Source organism: Bufo bufo, chromosome 4, assembly GCF_905171765.1.
Source record: "Bufo bufo chromosome 4, aBufBuf1.1, whole genome shotgun sequence".
NCBI lineage: Eukaryota > Metazoa > Chordata > Amphibia > Anura > Bufonidae > Bufo > Bufo bufo.
This window is the reverse complement of record NC_053392.1, coordinates 266,478,273-266,498,887: the sequence shown is the minus strand read 5'-3', so window position 1 is coordinate 266,498,887 and position 20,615 is coordinate 266,478,273. Positions and strand designations below refer to the sequence as shown.

Here is a 20,615-nt window from a genome sequence, read left to right as displayed (position 1 = left end):
GCGGATCCGTCTTACAAATGCATTGCAAGAATGGATCTGTCTCTCCAGATGTCATCCGGAGACACGGATCCGTTATATATTTTTTTCTAATTTTTACCGGTCTGCGCATGCACAGACAGGAAGGACGGATCCAGCAATGCAGAATTTTTAATGCTGGATCCGGCACTAATGCATTTCAATGTAAATTTATGCTGGATCCGGCATTCTGTCAACTGATCCGGAATTTTGGACGGAGATAATACCGCAGCATGCTGCAGTATTTTCTCCATCCAAAACTCCATTAAGTGACTGAACTGAAGACATCCTGATGCATACTGAACGGATTTTTCTCCATTCAGAATGCATGGGAATGAAACTGATCAGTTCTTTTCCGGTATTGAGCCGCTATGACGGAACTCTATGCCGGAAAAGAATAACACTAGTGTAAAAGTTCCCTTAATGCTGTATGGAGACCTGTCTCCGTACAGCATTAAAATGTAGTGCCTCCATGGAAGCAAAATTAGTTTCACCCAGAGTCGCACAAGACTTCGGTGAATGAATTAATTCATTTCTACATTTTTTAAAACATTTCAAATTAACAATACAAAGTCAGGTTTGGTACCGAGGTACCAGACAATACCAAACCCGACTTCAGATTCCGAATCTGAAATGTTTTTAAAGATGTAGTACTGAATACTGAATTCATTCACCAAAGCCTTGCACGACTTTGGGTGAAACAAATTTTGCCTCAACTGAGCCAATACATTTTAATATACAGCATTAAAACAAAGTGTTTGAATGAATCGACTTTGACTCTATGCTCCGAAGCTTGATTCGCTGAAGCCTAGTATTAACCCTTATACAATCTCCTGCTAAATAACCACACTTAGGTCGAATGGGAGGCGTGCTGATACCGAAATTGCATTAAGGTGTGGTTCACGTCACGTTTTTCCTGTCCGTTTAACATATACAAAAAATGTATACGTTAAACGGACGCCTCAGACTGATGCCATAAAGTGGCATCCGTTCACCATAGAGTTCCACTGTAAAAAAAAAAGTATCCTTTTTTTTTTACCGGACTGTGCAAGATACAAGAACGTGGTGTGCTGCATTTTTGTATCCTTTTTTTCCCTAACGTCTATGTCAAACGGAGGCATAAAACGTGATGTGTCGGACTGAAATTTTGACAATACACCAAGTGTTTACTTTCAGAAAATGCATGAGTATGGAGGGGGTAGTATGCTTTTATATTTAGTACTCTAAGCTTTATTTGTACATGTCAAAACTGAAAATTGGCCTGGCTACCAGATGCATGAAGTGTCCAAACACCCCTGGCAGCGAAAGGGTTAAACCTATTTTAGGTTGCATCATGTCTTAACCTTGTCTAGTGCATAATATCTTTATAGATTTTAAAAAAGTTACTTTACATAGAAAACCGAAATGTCTTAGGCTACTTTCACACTCTCGTTTTGGCCTTCTGCTTCTGAGATCCGTCATGGGCTCTCACAGGCGGTCCAAAACGGAGCAGTTTTGCCCTAATGCATTCTGAATGGAAAAGGATCCGCTCAGAATGCATCAGTATGCCTCCGTTCAGTCTCCATTCCGCTTTGGAGGCGGACACCAAAACGCTGAACGGATGCAGACGGTTGTATTATCTGAACGGATCCGCACCAAACGCGAGTGTGAAAGTAGCCTTAGTTTGCTTTCCTTGCACAGAGGCCACATTAGCTGCAGCAAGATCATCAAGAAGAATACATTGGCAAGAAGATGCGCATATTGTAGGAAACCGTGTGTAACTGCCTTGTCCATGCAGGTTCCCTTGTACCACGGAGAACTCAATGCTATACATTGTGAAGCATGAAAGGCTCTGAAATCTCATTGATGTTAGTGCCTTACATGTAACAATTATCGCTAGAAATTGTAAGATCGATCCTTTAGTCAATGATAATAGTTACATCTATGCGCAGATGGAAGAGCAAATGACATGAAATATGAAATGTAGCTTTTTCATAATTTTTTTTTTACCGTGGGAAATGGGCCATGTAGCACCTCATCAATGACAGCGCAAATTTCTTCGGTCTGTTGCCTAAGCAACGCAGGGGAGCACATCTAAGAAAAAAGGAGAAAGCAGCGTGTCATATAGGACAGCATTTAGCAGAAAAAGTCATTCGAGGCTATTAATCTACCTCAGTATGTGGATCTGTTCTGTCTTCAGCGTCACTATTTCTTCTATTTATTTGAGGGTCATCAATTGCCTTAATAAAACAATCTTCCATTAATGTGGTTATATTATAATAGTAAAGGCATAAATGTCAACAAGAAAACACAAGACACCATAAATACATTCAAGAAGCATAACGCGTAATCACTTGTATATGTAATGGTACAGAGGGGAGGTAACCAGTTTGGTGGGGTACACCCCAGAGTGATTTTAATTTTCTACATTAGTCATGGGATAACCCCTTTAAGTCTAGCAATGTATAGAATATCTCACAGAGCGGCCATGATGCGGTCAGTCTGCGAACGGGCTGCAGGCAAGAACCGCACCTCAAATTAACAATAGCTGCCTTTAATTTAACTAATGCAGAACGCACTGTATAGTCATTTTTCATTGTTAATGGCCATGTGGCACCTTTAATACTGAGTGGCCGTTAACAACAAAGACTGGCTATACAGTGCTGTCTTCATTAGTTTAATGAAAGGAAGCTGCGAGTTAATTGGCTGCGCAGTTTTTGACCGCAGCAAGGTCGCGACCCGACTGGATCACCGGCAATCCGTGTGGCCATACCCAAAGACACTACATGGCAGCATACAGAGACCCTCGTTAGTACAGAACTATGGTGCACTAAATACACTACCATGCAGTTGAATGAACCCTAAGGCCACCTGCACACATTGCGGAATGGTGACATTTTTAAGTGCGGATTCCGATGCATAAAAACATCAGTCTATTACAGTATCAGCAAAGTTTACACTAATCTCATGCACACTTTGCAGATTTTTTCCATGCGGAAATCGACCCGCATTGCGTTTTTTTTGTGGATCCATTTTTTGGGCGGATCCATTGTAATAATACCTATCCTTGTCCGCAAACTAGAAAAAATGCCTATCCTTGTCCGCAAACTAGAAAAAACTAGGACATGCACTATTTTTTTTGCGGGGCAACGGAACGGACATACTGATGCAGACAGCACACGGTGTGCTGTCCGCGTTTTTTGCAGACCCATTGAAATGAATGGATCCACATCCTATCCGCAAAAAAAAAAAAAAACGGACACGGAAACAAACAACGTTAGGGTGCATGTAGCCTCACCCTTTTCCAATGAAGGATGAGATATGCGGCAAAACCGCATCAAACCTGCACCAAACATCGCTGTTAGACATTGCAAATTTTGGTGCAGATATGCTGCAGAATAAATTTGTGCAGATCTTATGCGCATTAACCTGCATTGTGCAGGTGTCCAGAGAGTTCTATTAAACAGGCCAAGGATCAGGACAATTACTCGAGACAAAGTTCTTAATAGCTGGTCTATGTAAAGGTGTCGGTGACCACTGACAAAAGAGCAAACGCATTGTCTATTTTCACACTGTAGTTTCCTTGGTTGTCTGCACACATATCCGTTTTTACACAGGGTGATGTGCAGCCGACAAAGGAGGATTTCTGGCAGTGCATGAAAGACGCGTTGGCTGCACTGCGATTTTTTGTAGCGCAACTGATTGATTTTAACTATTAAACTACAGATGCAGTCAACATGCATGCACTCAGTTGAATGCAATCGTAGACTGCAGCTGTCATTCAATAGTTAAAATTGATCAGTCATGCTACAAAAAGTCATAGTGTAGCCCAGTGTCCTTAAACTTAATTTCTGATCAAGCCCTAAGGTTTGGGATATACCGTAATTTCTGTAAAATGTTTTACTTTTTCCACATTGTAATCAAAGCATGTATGAACAATTTTCAAGAGATTCTTAACCAATTTTCATACTCAGGAAAAAAGTCACTATTACATAAATCCCATAAGTCATTAAAAAAAAAGAGATCACTAACTCCTAGCTTGACTGTAGAGTTTTTCAACAAATTTCAATCAATTCATACAGATAACTAAGTTAGAAGAGATAATGGATGCACCTCTACAGTTAATCTTATTTGCAACTATGGCAAAAGGCAGGGGCGTAGCTATAGGGGGTGCAGAGGTATCAGTCTCTTCTGGGCCCAGGAGCCTGAAGGGGCCCAAAGACCCTTGTGCTGCATAAGAAGACACTGGTGAGTGAGGGAAGGGGGCCCAAGCTGAACTCTTGCACCAGGGCCCATGAACCTTTAGCTGGGGAAAGCTCATTCTTTTTTACCTTATATACAGTCAGGTCCATAAATATTGGGACATCAACACAATTCTAACATTGTTGGCTATATACACCGCCACAATGGATTTGAAATGAAACGAACAAGATGTGCTTTAACTGCAGACTGTCAGCTTTAATTTGAGGGTATTTACATCCAAATCAGGTGAACGGTGTAGGAATTACAACAGTTTGCATTTGTGCCTCCCACTTGTTAAGGGACCAAAAGTAATGGGACAATTGGCTTCTCAGCTGTTCCATGACCAGGTGTGTGTTATTCCCTCATTATCCCAATTACAATGAGCAGATAAAAGGTCCAGAGTTCATTTCAAGTGTGCTATTTGCATTTGGAATCTGTTGCTGTCAACTCTTAAGATGAGATCCAAAGAGCTGTCACTATCAGTGAAGCAAGCCATCATTAGGCTAAAAAAAAACACAACAAACCCATCAGAGAGATAGCAAAAACATTAGGCGTGGCCAAAACAACTGTTTGGAACATTCTTAAAAAGAAGGAACGCACCGGTGAGCTCAGCAACACCAAAAGACCTGGAAGACCACGGAAAACAACTGTGGTGGATGACCGAAGACTTCTTTCCCTGGTGAAGAAAACACCCTTCACAACAGTTGGCCAGATCAAGAACACTCTCCAGGAGGTAGGTATATGTGTGTCAAAGTCAGCAATCAAGAGAAGACTTTACAAGAGTGAATACAGAGTGTTCACCACAAGATGTAAACCATTGGTGAGCCTCAAAAACAGGAAGGCCAGATTAGAGTTTACGACATCTAAAAAAGCCTTCACAGTTATGGAACAACATCCTATGGACAGATAAGACCAAAATCAACTTGTACCAGAGTGATGGGAAGAGAATAGTATGGAGAAGGAAAGGAACTTCTCATGATTCTAAGAATACCACCTCATCAGTGAAGCATGGTGGTGATAGTGTCATGCCGTGGGCATGTATGGCTGCCAATGGAACTGGTTCTCTTGTATCTATTGATGATGTGACTGCTGACAAAAGCAGCAGGATGAATTCTGAAGTGTTTTGGGCAATATTATCTGCTCATATTCAGCCAAATGCTTCAGAACTCATTGGACGGCGCTTCACAGTGCAGATGGACAATGACCCAAAGCATACTGCAAAAGCAACCAAAGAGTTTTTTAAGGGAAAGAAGTGGAATGTTATGCAATGGCCAAGTCAATCACCGGACCTGAATCCGATTGAGCATGCATTTCACTTGCTAAAGACAAAACTGAAGGGAAAATGCCCCAAGAACAAACAGTAACTGAAGACAGTTGCAGTAGAGGCCTGGCAGAGCATCACCAGGGATGAAACCCAGCATCTGGTGATGTCTATGCGTTCCAGACTTCAGGCTGCAATTGACTGCAAAGGATTTACAACCAAGTATTAAAAAAGTGAAAGTTTGATTTATGATTATTATTCAGTCCCATTACTTTTGGTCCCTTAACAAGTGGGAGGCACATATGCAAACTGTTGTAATTCCTACACCGTTCACCTGATTTGGATGTAAATACCCTCAAATTAAAGCTGACAGTCTGCAGTTAAAGCACATCTTGTTAGTTTCATTTCAAATCCATTGTGGTGGTGTATAGAGCCAAAAATGTTAGAATTGTGTCAATGTCCCAATATTTATGGACCTGACTGTATGCCTATTTATGCAAGCTAAACTTACAGACTCAATTCCGAAGCTGCACTGAAACATTGACATTTTGAATCTATTTGAAGACCGTTATAATAAGCAACTGAGTAAAAATAATATGGAGACAGGAGGGATGACTTTGGTGCAATCTAGAATAAAACTTGTGTCGTCTTGTCCTCTGACTTGAATTGCCCATCATTATGTTAAAGTGTCAGTACTTGATTCTATATACTAGTATCTAACTTGATCCAGCTAATACTTTTTTCCCACTTTTATAACTCATGTGACAATTTGTAAATTTGTTCGTTGCACCAAAAAATAGAAGACATCCTATTATTGTCCGCATTACGGACAAGGATAGTACTGTTCTTTTAGGGGCCAGCTGTTCCGCAAAATACGGAATGCATGCGGACGGCATCCGTATTTTTGGGGGATTATTTTTTTGCAGACTGCAAAATACATATGGTCATGTGCATGAGCCCTAATACTGTAAGTTCATAAGTAATGGCTGAGCTGGTGTCTTAAGTTGAGACCATAGTTCGCTAACGGGTTGAAGGCCCCAGGGCAGTTGTCAAATTTTCCCTTGCTATAATATCCCTATACCAGAATAAAATAAAATACACGTAGCAGCAACAAAGAAGATTTGGATGAGCACTCATTACAAGAAGATGTTTATTTACCCAAAACTATAGAAACTTAAAAAAAACAAAAAACACTAGAACAAAATTATCAATCCTTTGGTTTGGGCTTGTCCTGGCTGTAGATAAGGGAAGACCTATTCTCAGGATGTCAGATCAGTGGGGGTCCGACGCTCTGCACTTCCACCGATCAGCTGCATCAGGCAGCAGCTGGAGCCATAAAAGTGTATGGAGCAGGATGCAGATGGCTCCATGCACCTTGTGGTGGCTGTGCCGGGGTACTGTAGCTCAGTACATGTTCAAAGAATCTTCTGCCAGCAAACAGTGATTCTCAATGGGGGCAGGTGATCAGAGTAGCAATCATTTTTAGATTACTCCTCTGCTTAACAATAGGCAATTATTGAGAAGAAACATGCATTCCTGATAATTGCCTTGTCAGTTAGCCCATGTAACATACACATATAACCACGTAACTACACATATTTTTACATAATACATTGCAAGGCAAAATAAACATTGGCATGTAGAATGTAAATATTTCAACAAAGTTGTTATTTCAACTGATCTCGCCTGACATCATTTCTTATAGCTCTATTATGCTGTTCCTCTAGTATACCTGCTGGAAGTTTATGAATGAATCACCAAAAGACTGTAAAAGGTCCAACCTAGTGTTACATCCCTGAATGATTACACCCACTATTGGCAATTTAATTGATTAACTAGTAGGAATCCAAGAGGAATGGCACAACACCTACTCATAACATGTCATAGATGATCTAGAATTGTTATTACATGTGGAATGCAAATAGTTACTGAAACTTTTAGCAATTTGCTTCTTTTGCTTCAGACAAATGACATTAAAACAGAGCCCAGTGCCATTAGTATGGGTGGAGAAAACCATGAAGGAGGAAGAGGACGGAGGATCACATGACACTGGGAGGAAGTGAGGGGGAGGGGGCTTTCCCTGATTGGCTCAGCGGCTGAAAGGCAGCCTCTTCAGTCAATCTAGGGGGCAGTAAGCAGGGAAATGCCTATGCTGAAGCAGCAGAAGTGCCATAGTGTGTTCAGCTTCAGACTAGGACCGAGTGTGTCTCAAATTGCCTGAAATATGTGCCAAAAAACATTTTGCAGCATACTGAGTCATCAGTAATGTCTCTCCTCTCTGTTCTTTTCAGCAAGACAGTGGTTAATTGTCCTTGTTTGCTGAGTGTTCTGTCTTCCATGTAGAGCTTAATTCCCCTTTCTGTTTATGTGCATCTGTGAGTGTTTTGGGCTAATGAGCTCCGCTATATGTTCTGTCCGTGTGTCCTGTCCCTGTATCTGCTTCTGATGCTTTGTTCTCTGTCCAGTCCTTGCCAGTCTGTATGTCTGATCTGTGTACGTTGTGTTGTCTGTACTCACCCTGCCTGAGTTCCTGTGTTGATTTGTGTTACCCTGCTTGTTTGATCTCAGTTATGTTCATGTTCTGGGTGGTGTTTCTGCTCTTGTTCCAGACTGCCTATTGGGGCGTTCCAGAATTCTGTGTTTTACTCCTGTTCAGATTGTGCCTGTGTTTTGCATGTTTCCTGATCCTGTCTGTGTTCCTAAGTCCTAGGGTCAGCTGCCAAGTACACTGGGACCATCGTAGGAGGTAACAGACTGGTCAGTAACCCGCAGCAAAGTCCACATCCCAGTTAAAAGGTGAATACCGGGAAAGTATTAGTATAAGGGCTAATTCAGATGGCTGTTTTTCTGCGGATTAGATGCTGTCCTATTCACTTCTATGGGGCCCTTTTCTTCCATTGCACGGCTCAGCAAAAAAATGAAACGTGTCCTATACTTGTCAGTGAAAATCAGGACATGACCCTATTAAAGTCTATGGATCAGCAAAAAAACTGAATGCAATCCGTTTTTTTGCGGACATGCTGAACTGTCTGCAAAAAAACGGAACTGCATTTTTGCGGACAGCATACGGCAGACTGAATGAGCCCTATCTCTGTAATCAACAACACTGGGCCACAATGTAGCAGGAGTAGGTGTACCTCATTTATTATTTTATTCATGGGTATATAAGAGACAATGGTTGCAGACACTTGATGGTATAATGTGTAACCCATATTCTAGGTCTAGTTAGTTTTGGTGATTCATGCTTTTTATATACATTTTTGGTGCAAAAATGTAATTGTTGAACCAGTGATATTACAAGCCTAGCTGAAAGACAATTTGCCATAAACACTGCATTGTTTTATCCGTGTTAGTGGACACATCATTTATAGACATGAGCGAATTTCATATTTTGAAATTAGTTCACGCTTCGTTTGGTGGTTAAAGCAGAATTGGTTTATGGATTCTGTTACCATGGACCATAACGCAATTCTATGATGGAATGCATAATGGAATGCCTTTAGAGGCATTCCGTTATTCTTTCCGTCATAATAGAAGTCTATGGGCTGCAAAACGGATCCGTCCCATTTCAGTTAAGCCGGGGAGTCCTCTACTGCATAACAGAAATGGGATGGATCCGGGATGCAGGCCATAGACTTTTATTATGACGGAATGAATAACGGAATGTCTCTAAAGGCATTCCATTATGCATTCCATCATAGAATTGCGTTATGGTCCGTGGTAACAGAATCCATAACGCAATTCTGCTTTTACCACCAAACGAAGCGTGAACAAATTTCATAACATGAAATTCGCTCATCTCTAATCATTTCCATAGACATATTTAGTGCAATAATTCAATTATTGAACTAGTGATATTAATTGCATAATTCATATTTCGGCAAACACTGCATTGTTATATGGATGCATTATTGCATCAGACCATGTATTTCATAGAAATTTTTGTACAAAAATGTAATTTTTGAACCAGTGTAATATTAAAACACATATAGTACATTTCACTGCAAACACTACATTATTCCCAAAGTAAATTGTCAATACCAGTGTGCAGTGTGTTTGTACAAGGGGAGAGACATTTAATTGCACCTTTATCTTTAAATTACAGAAAGTATGGGTGTACAAAACCCATGACTGTTCATTTATAGGAAACCTATGACTTTTCATTTATAGGTCTCGATAAAATGGAAAGTACAAAGGAATAATACATGTATTTTATTTCACTGGGGCAAAGTTTTGTGCAGCAGCATTGAGGCAGCACTGCATCAATAACGTCAGGTCCTATTGACACCTTCACATTTGTGTTGGTCTGGTTGCCATACCAGGCACTTATCTGTCTCCTCCTGTCCTCCTCTATGGGCATCCTCCAGTCCTGAAAAAAAACAGCAGGGCAGAGCATCACTCCCACTCCTTCTCCCTTATATCATATGTGTAAAGTGAAGCATCGCCATGCCATTTTAGAGCTAATGGACCTGAGTAAGAGTAGCCTATCACTTGCTAAAGTGCATCAGGCATCCACTGGCTACCTCCCTGACAACTCCAACTGGGCAAAGTGATCAGTTATAATCTGAGGCTCACAAAGTGAGGGTAGGAGCTGAGTGGTGAAGTAACATCACATGCACATCATAAGAATGAATGCCACTGACAGGGAGGTGGTAAGGAGTGGTGTTTGCTGTCTTAATGCAAATTGCTATATATATATACACTGCGTGCAGAATTATTAGGCAAATGAGTATTTTGACCACATCATCCTCTTTATGCATGTTGTCTTACTCCAAGCTGTATAGGCTCGAAAGCCTACTACCAATTAAGCATATTAGGTGATGTGCATCTCTGTAATGAGAAGGGGTGTGGTCTAATGACATCAACACCCTATATTAGGTGTGCATAAGTATTAGGCAACTTCCTTTCCTTTGGCAAAATGGGTCAAAAGAAGGACTTGACAGGCTCAGAAAAGTCAAAAATAGTGAGATATCTTGCAGAGGGATGCAGCACTCTTAAAATTGCAAAGCTTCTGAAGCGTGATCATCGAACAATCAAGCGTTTCATTCAAAATAGTCAACAGGGTCGCAAGAAGCGTGTGGAAAAACCAAGGCACAAAATAACTGCCCATGAACTGAGAAAAGTCAAGCGTGCAGCTGCCAAGATGCCACTTGCCACCAGTTTGGCCATATTTCAGAGCTGCAACATTACTGGAGTGCTCAAAAGCACAAGGTGTGCAATACTCAGAGACATGGCCAAGGTAAGAAAGGCTGAAAGACGACCACCACTGAACAAGACACACAAGCTGAAACGTCAAGACTGGGCCAAGAAATATCTCAAGACTGATTTTTCTAAGGTTTTATGGACTGATGAAATGAGAGTGAGTCTTGATGGGCCAGATGGATGGGCCCGTGGCTGGATTGGTAAAGGGCAGAGAGCTCCAGTCCGACTCAGACGCCAGCAAGGTGGAGGTGGAGTACTGGTTTGGGCTGGTATCATCAAAGATGAGCTTGTGGGGCCTTTTCGGGTTGAGGATGGAGTCAAGCTCAACTCCCAGTCCTACTGCCAGTTTCTGGAAGACACCTTCTTCAAGCAGTGGTACAGGAAGAAGTCTGCATCCTTCAAGAAAAACATGATTTTCATGCAGGACAATGCTCCATCACACGCGTCCAAGTACTCCACAGCGTGGCTGGCAAGAAAGGGTATAAAAGAAGAAAATCTAATGACATGGCCTCCTTGTTCACCTGATCTGAACCCCATTGAGAACCTGTGGTCCATCATCAAATGTGAGATTTACAAGGAGGGAAAACAGTACACCTCTCTGAACAGTGTCTGGGAGGCTGTGGTTGCTGCTGCACGCAATGTTGATGGTGAACAGATCAAAACACTGACAGAATCCATGGATGGCAGGCTTTTGAGTGTCCTTGCAAAGAAAGGTGGCTATATTGGTCACTGATTTGTTTTTGTTTTGTTTTTGAATGTCAGAAATGTATATTTGTGAATGTTGAGATGTTATATTGGTTTCACTGGTAAAAATAAATAATTGAAATGGGTATATATTTGTTTTTTGTTAAGTTGCCTAATAATTATGCACAGTAATAGTCACCTGCACACACAGATATCCCCCTAAAATAGCTAAAACTAAAAACAAACTAAAAACTACTTCCAAAAATATTCAGCTTTGATATTAATGAGTTTTTGGGGTTCATTGAGAACATGGTTGTTGTTCAATAATAAAATTAATCCTCAAAAATACAACTTGCCTAATAATTCTGCACTCCCTGTATATATATATATATATATATATATATATATATATATATACAGGATGGTCCAAAAGTATGGAGACACCTGAATACATGGAAATGGTTGTTGGGAATGTTATCCTGTATGTTGTATGTTGCTAAACGGAATGGGTCAACTGTGTGAGGGGTGGTGTGCAACACGGAAGTCCCTTTGAAAACCACCATCTTAGAACCAAGTCAATATTTTCAAATGGGAAAATGTGACATACCATTATTCCTGCCAAAGTTATTACAATTTTTTTTTGTTACAGACACAGATATGGCTGCGAGATTACAACACAAGTAAAGGACAGAGATTGTGCTGATCTCTGTGAAGCGCAGTACCTGAGTCACTGCAGCAGATTTCAACACTTAGGATTTTAACAGACCACTAGAGATGAGTGAAGTTTTCTAAAATTCTATTTTTTTTATTTTTATTTGCTTCATTTTGAACTAATTTGTCATGAAGCGCGTTAAATCAGCTATATCCCGGTCTGCAGGGAGAGTGTACATCAGTGTACATCACTATTCATTGCAAGAACATCCAGGTCACATACAGTATATGGATGAACACATTAGCGTGTGACACTATTAGGCTCAGTTCACACTGGACTTATTTGGTCAGTTATAGGTCCAAAACAAAGAGCAGATACAGATCTTTTCATGATACATTATCTGCCAGTAGGATTGGATCCTGATTTTGGCTCACCATACAGTAACTGCTGGAATTAACTGATCAAATAATTGAAGTGCATTAAAAGTCAATATTTGTGTCAGGTATAATGTACCTAACCATGCAGTGGGCCAAAATTCTACTATAGAGGGAAAGAGCGGTCTTATTTTACACCATCTGCTGTTTCCACATAGATTGCTAGTTAACCTGTTAGCCACTGATTCTACTAAATTGCGAAAGAGCTGTCTCATTTTACTGTTTGTGGGGTTTCCAAATTGATTAATAGATAAGGTATTGTGTTACCCACTCACTCTTCTATATAGTGAAATAGCGGTCTCATTTTACACTGATTGCTATTTCCACATAAATTGCTAGATAACCAGTTCTGTTACCTACTGATACAAGTAGTGGTGCCATGACAGAGTGGGGAGGGTGTCAGTAGTAAGTTTGCGTTGATGTCAATATTTATTTTTCCCTTCTTCTGATCCGTCAGAAGAACACACAAAAAAAAATGGATCCAGCCTTCACACATTGAGTATCAGAAATGGATCAGAAGGGTAAGGTAAAAACAGGAGTGGGTCCAAAACAGAGATGACATATGAAGGAAATATTTGCATGTCTTCTGTGTTTTGGACCCACTCCTGCTTTTGGCTTCCAAATCATGATCAAATCCTGATGCAAAATACTGACCATTTGATAGAGGCCTTATAGATGCTTCAAATACAGGATCCGTTGTGTTTTTTATTTTTAGGTTCTTCTGACAGAATAAGAGAACGGTAAAATAAACTGTGATGTGAACAAAGCCAAACAGGGACACTAGTGTCCCCAGAACAGACTAGTGAGGAGTCAGGACTCAACACAGTGGCCTAGTGACAGAGTAGGGAGGGTGGCAACCGCATGAGGAGTTAACACAGTGGTCCAGTAACAGAGTGGGGAGGTGGGGGGGGGGGCAACAGCAGTGACAGTAACAGCATAAGATAGTGGCCGTAGGAGAAGATGGCAGCAGAGACATCAGGTGTGTGGCCTCAGTCGGGTGGCAGCATCAGAATAGTGGCTGAAGCATGTGGCTAAAAATAACGGGCCATTTTTTACAATGTTCTGGTGGCAGCACACTGCAATTAGATTTCTGCCAGAATTATCTAGTCTTGGCTGATCCACACCTGATTAATCTTTATAAAGGTTATTCTCTCAATATTTTGTGTTGAAAGATGAGTTCTCTGTTGGAGTAACCATGCCCCCTGCCGCACTAATCACCCGCCAGTTACTGTCACAATTCAAGTTTGGCTGCCCAGTAGTCCAGGGAATATTGGATTTGGGGTGGCAGGGTGCAGTCCAGGTATGCCACAACTTACTGGTTCTGGTTCTGCTCCACGTTCTGTTGCTGATGGCTGGTTTCTTCAGTAGGCGTGTGAAAAAACATGCTCATCAAAGACTAGAGACTCAAGTTACTGCTGATGGAGCTGGTGCTCCTCCTCCCCTATAGCAGTAATGGCAGTGGAGTGTAAGTGCCGAGGGTCCCCCCAGTCAGACTATCATGAGGATGGGCGATGGCACACATAGGCAGTGGCCAACTAACTACATAGGATGTCTCTATAGTAGTTGAGTTTATCATCCCTTTCAGAAGTGTATAAAAGGCCCCAATTTTACAAGCAGATTAAAAACATGCGCCATGCAAGGAGCATGGGTCAACCCTCATTGATGCAGAAGCAACATAATGTTCTTCCCATTAACGGTGACCATGGTTCCAATCTTCAGTTGGCGACGAGACAGCCAGAATTCGATTACTTGGTTGATGACATGGAGCACTTGGTGAAAGTAACCACACAGCTGATCACTTGCTAAAGTGCATCAAGCATCCCACTGGCTATCGCCCTGACAACTTCAACTGGGCAAAGTGGTCAATGATAATCTGAGGCTCACATAGTGAGAGCAGCAGCTGAGTGGTGAGGTAACAGCATATGCACACCAGAACTCCCAACGAATGCCACTGACGGGGAAGTGGTAAGGAGCGGTGTGTGCTGTCTTAATACAAATTGCTATATATACAGGATAGTCCACAATTATGGAGACACCTGAATAAATGGCCATGGTTGTTGGGAACGTAATCCTGTATGTGGCATGTTGCTAAGAAGAATGGGGCAATTGTGTGAGGGGTGGTGTTCAACATGGAGGTCCCTTTGAAAACTACCATCTTATCGGTGACCATGGTTCCGATGTTCAGTTGGCGAGGAGACAGCCAGCATTCAATTACTTGGTTGATGACATGGAGCAGTTCCTCCCCAGTGTGGAACTGTTTCTCTTGTTTTTATTGATGATGTGACTGCTGACAAAAGCAGCAGGATAAATAAAAAGATGACCACAGTATACATCAGAAACACACAAACATACATAAACATATACATATGTATAGACACACAGCAAAAGTATAAATATATATATATATATATATATATATATATATATATATACACAGGGTGGGCCATTTATATGGATACACCTTAATAAAATGGGAATGGTTGGTGATATTAACTTCCTGTTTGTGGCACATTAGTATCTGTGAGGGGGTAAACTTTTCAAGATGGGTGGTGACCATGGCGGCCATTTTGAAGATGGCCATTTTGAATCCAACTTTTGTTTTTTCAATAGGAAGAGGGTCATTTGACACATCAAACTTATTGGGAATTTCACAAGAAAAACAATGGTGTGCTTGGTTGTAACGTAACTTTATTCTTTCATGAGTTATTTACAAGTTTCTGACCACTTACAAAATGTGTTCAATGTGCTGCCCATTGTGTTAGATTTTCAATGCAACCCTTTTCTCCCACTCTTCACACACTGATAGCAACACCGCAGGAGAAATGCTAGCACAGGCTTCCAGTATCCGTAGTTTCAGGTGCTGCACATCTCGTATCATCTGAAGGCAATCGTCTATGCTGTGAAGATACGAGATGTGCAGCACCTGAAACTACGGATACTGGAAGCCTGTGCTAGCATTTCTCCTGCGGTGTTGCTATCAGTGTGTGAAGAGTGGGAGAAGAGGGTTGCATTGACAATCCAACACAATGGGCAGAACATTGAACACATTTTATAAGTGGTCAAAAACTTGTAAATAACTCATAAAAGAATAAAGTTACGTTAAAACCAAGCACACCATTGTTTTTCTTGTGAAATTCCCAATAAGTTTGATGTGTCAAATGACCCTCTTCCTATTGAAAAAACAAAAGTTGGATTCAAAATGGCCGACTTCAAAATGGTCGCCATGGTCACCACCCATCTTGAAAAGTTTCCTCCCTCACATATACTAATGTGCCACAAACAGGAAGTTAATATCACCAACCATTCCCATTTTATGAAGGTGTATCCATATAAATGGCCCACCCTGTATATATATATATATATATATATATATATATATACACAGTTGCAAGAAATAGTATGTGAACCCTATGGAATGATATAGATTTCTGCACAAATTGGTCATAAAATGTGATCTGATCTTCATCTAAGTCACAACAATAGACAATCACAGTCTGCTTAAACTAATAACACACAAAGAATTAAATGGTACCATGTTTTTATTGAACACACCATGTAAACATTCACAGTGCAGGTGGAAAAAGTATGTGAACCCTTGGATTTAATAACTGGTTGAACCTCCTTTGGCAGCAATAACTTCAAGCAAACGTTTGCTGTAGTTGCAGATCAGACGTGCACAACGGTCAGGAGTAATTCTTGACCATTCCTCTTTACAGAACTGTTTCAGTTCAGCAATATTCTTGGGATCTCTGGTGTGAATCGCTTTCTTGAGGTCATGCCACAGCATCTCAATCGGATTGAGGTCACCAGTTCTGAGTTTGCTTTTCACAAGAAGCATTGCCTGATGTGAATGATGCTTCGCACAAAAGAGCTCTCAGAAGACCTACGATTAAGAATTGTTGGAAAGCTGGAAAGGGTTATGAAAGTATCTCCAAAAGCCTTGCTGTTCATCAGTCCACGGTAAGACAAATTGTCTATAAATGGATAAAGTTCAGCACTGCTGCTACTCTCCCTAGGAGTGGCTCAATGGCAGACCGCTCACTGAGGTGAAGAGGAATCCTAGAGTGTCAGCTAAAGACTTACAAAAGTCTCTGGCATATGCTAACATCCCTGTTAGCGAATCTACGATATGTAAAACACTAAAGAAGAATGGATTTCATGGGAGGATACCACAGAGGAAGCCACTGCTGTCCAAAAAAAAAATAAAAATCTTCACGTTTACAGTTTGCACAAGAGCACCTGGATGTTCCACAGCAGTACTGGCAAAATATTCTGTGGATAGATGAAACCAAAGTTGAGTTGTTTGGAAGAAACACACAACACTATGTGTGGATAAAAAGAGGCACAGCACACCAACATCAAAACCTCATCCCAACTGTGAAGTATGGTGGTGGGGGCATCATGGTTTGGTGCTGCTTTGCTGCGTCAGGGCCTGGACGAATTGCTATCATCAAACGAAAAATAAATTATCAAGTTTATCAAGACATTTTGCAGGAGAATTTAAGGCCATCTGTCCACCAGGTGAAGCTCAACAGAAGATGGATTTTGCAACAGGACAACGACCCAAAGCATAGAAGTAAATCAACAACAGAATGGCTTAAACAGAAGAAAATACGCCTTCTGGAGTGGCCCAGTCAGAGTCCTGACCTCAACCCAATTGAGATGCTCTGGCATGACCTCAAGAAAACGATTCACACCAGACATCCCAAGAATATTGCTGAACTGAAACAGTTCTGTAAAGAGGAATGGTCAAAAATTACTCCTGACCGTTGTGCACGTCTGATCTGCAACTACAGGAAACGTTTGCTTGAAGTTATTGCTGCCAAAGGAGGTTCAACCAGTTATTAAATCCAAGGGTTCACATACTTTTTCCACCTGCACTGTGAATGTTTACATGGTGTGTTCAATAAAAACATGGTACCATTTAATTCTTTGTGTGTTATTAGTTTAAGCAGACTGTGATTGTCTATTGATCACATTTTATGACCAATTTGTGCAGAAATCCATATCATTCCAAAGGGTTCACATACTTTTTTTTGCAACTGTATATATAAAAAATGTGAATACGATAACATATGTAAAAAAGATATGAATGGCGATAGCATATATAAAAAATAGCATATATAAAAAGTATGCGTCAATGGCACCTATAAAAATTAGTAAATAATAAAAGGATATATGAAGGTATGTTTATAAGTGATCGAAACATAATAAAATAATGGTGAGCCTGATGGAGGTGCTACTAACATTTATTATTTACGAATAACTGTTCTTTCTATCGTATTCTGTATTGGGTAAAAGTTATTGCATATTGTATGTATGTATATATATATATATATATATATATACACATTCAGGTATGTGGAGTTATAAAAGCAAAAAGTATAGATATAAATGCAATCCAATACATAACCATGTATATATATGGACTTCTAGTGATTGAGATGGATCCAAAAAATATGGACTTATAACGATTGGAATGAGACCCCCATATATATATATATATATATATATATATAGTGGGAACCTAGACATAGTGAATAAAGTAAAAACATATAAATGTGTCAATAAAAACGTTCGGGAAAATTAGGTAACACCTATGTTAGGTTTGAGGGGATCTGTACAGTATCTATATTTGTGATCATCAGAGTAAAAATACGTTGTTTCGTCGGTCAGAGTGGTTCTTTAATAATTGACATATTCAAATGATTTGTTCAGTCCAAAGGGCGTGAGTGTGTTGAGTTGGTAGATCCAGAACATCTCCTTCAAGCAAAGTTGCTGGAAAGAGGAGGGCACATGCTTGAGGGGGATCACTTTAAAACCAGCCGGATTACCATCGTGTATCGTGGCAAAATGGCGTGATACATGTGGGTGGTAATTTTTCTGTTAATGTTGGACTGGTGTTCAATCATTCATTCACGTAAGGTTTGTGCAGTGCGGCCATGAATTCTAGACCACAAGTGCACTGGAGTAAATATATTATGTTCGTTGTGCTGCAATTCATACGGTGTTGGAAAGTGATTTTTATTTTTTGATGCTGTTACTTGGATCACCTCAGATGTACACTGTATCATCTGGCAGCATTTGTATCTCTGTGCCCTGCATTTAAAAGAACCCTTATCTTCAGTTTTTTTTATAGGGCCGTATCTGGGGGGTATCCTTCCGTACTCTCCCCGGACAAGAGGGGCTATTAGGTTTTTTAGGGTTTTAGCTCTGTGAAATATTAGGTTTGGTTGTTTTGAGATGTCTTTATCTTTCTGTAAGATTGGCCAATATTTAATGAGGATCTGTCTGATCACTTTATGTTTAGAGTTGTATCTTGTAATCAGGCTTGGCTTGTATGAATGTGGGTTATCTTTTAAGTTGTTTTTTGGTTTTAAACTGTCCCTTTGGCTCTCCTTACAGACACTATTTTTGGACTCTTTGATGAGTTGTGGCGGATAGATTTTTTCAATAAATCTGGCACTCAAAAAATCTACTTGTTCCCTCATAACATTATCATCTGAACAGTTACGTCTGATTCGCTTCATCTGACTAAATGGTATGTTAGTTTTCCATTTGTGATGGTGACAACTTTTAAAATCTAGATAACTATTTGCATCTACATTTTTTAAATGTGTTTTTGTAGAGATTTTTTTGTTAATGCTATTGAGGTGTAGGTCTAGAAAGATAGTCTCCCTCTGGTGGCATTCCAGGGTGAGGTTAAGGTTAACTGTCTTTATAAAAGATTTCAATGTATTAGCATCACCATCCCAAATCATAATGATGTCATCTATATATATTTTATAAAATACAACATTCGGATGACTAAGGAGACCTATATGCTTTTCAAATAATCCCATTAGTAAATTTGCGTATGACGGGGCAAATTTTGTCCCCATTGCTGTTCCTTTTTCTTGTAAGTAAATGGTATTGTTGTAAGCAAAATAGTTGTGTTGTAAAATGATTTCAATTGTTTTTAAGACAAAGTCTCTTTGTGCCTGTGGCATGGAGATATCTGCATCAATGAATTCTTTAACAGATACTATACCTAATGAGTGTATTATGTTACTATAGAGTGCTGTAACGTCTAGGGTTGCCCACATATAAATATCTTTCCAATCAAAGGATTCCAAGGTGCAGATGAGTTGTGTGGAATCTCTCAGTTAAGAGGCTAATGAAATTACATATTTTTGGAGTAAACCGTCTACATATTCGGACAGATTGGAGGTTAATGAGCCCAACCCAGAGATGATGGGGATTCATACCACAAATAAACACTCAAAGAGAAATCAACCATGAATTTGTCACTTTTTATGAAGAACTTTGAACATTGATTAATAGTTTATCTGTCCCTTGGAAATATCTACCTTATACCCCCAGGACTATCTATGCAGGTGGCGCACGTTCAGCAACCCATAGTGACAGGCTGCGTGCCAGGATACACGGTAACCAGAAGTTCCTTGATGCGTTCCACAGTGGAGCGCACATGGGTTGGAAGTCCGGTGAGTGTTCCACTGTGGAACACAAGACACCGGAAGACATGTACACTTGGTGCGCATATCCGGAACTAGCTCTCCTAGTGTCCAGCCTCGGCCACAGAGGACGCCCCATACACGTTTGGCGGTTTTTCACTATATTTAAACGCTTACCAGGTATCTATGCTACAATATATATTTTATATATTTTATGTCTTTGCTCCTGATAAAGGGGTTTGCATACCCCGAAACGCGTTGAGCCGAATATCTGCAATAAAGAGCCAAATTCTTCATTAATAATACTGAAGCGAAGCCTTTTTTCCACACTGGGCAACCATCAGCATCTAAGATTCTACAGGCAATTCTGGCTAGGTTTTTTTTTTGGATCCTGCTGGTGTCTTGAGCTTATCCAGCAGGCCACCCTCCTGTGAAGTGAGTATAATTGTATATACACTGAGCAATGCTAAGTTTTTAACAAATTTTATATATATTTGATATCACTTCTAGTACTGTATACCAGTTACCATCTGAGCTACCTCTAAACTGGTGACCATTTCTTGCACCTGCACTAAACTTTCCTTGGGACCTGGGGCTTCTATTAGGGTCTATACATTGATCAGTCTGCTCGGGTCCATTGCTCTCAAGTGAACCCCCCCCAGATACTGGCCATCTAATTACTGTATTCGCCA

The 20,615-nt window shown here is 40.4% G+C and overlaps 1 protein-coding gene across 4 annotated transcripts in view; it reads right to left on the bottom strand.

The window, feature by feature from the left end:
• Positions 1-20,615, bottom strand: part of LOC120998086 (muscular LMNA interacting protein) — a 401,012-nt gene that overhangs the window by 269,478 nt on the left and 110,919 nt on the right. For all 4 annotated transcript variants that reach the window (XM_040428571.1, XM_040428572.1, XM_040428574.1 and 1 more), the window contains 2 exons: positions 2,166-2,234; positions 2,005-2,088 (listed from right to left, as the gene is read on the bottom strand). In XM_040428571.1, the coding sequence (XP_040284505.1) occupies positions 2,005-2,088; positions 2,166-2,234 (153 nt within the window). The remainder of the gene's footprint in view (positions 1-2,004; positions 2,089-2,165; positions 2,235-20,615) is intronic.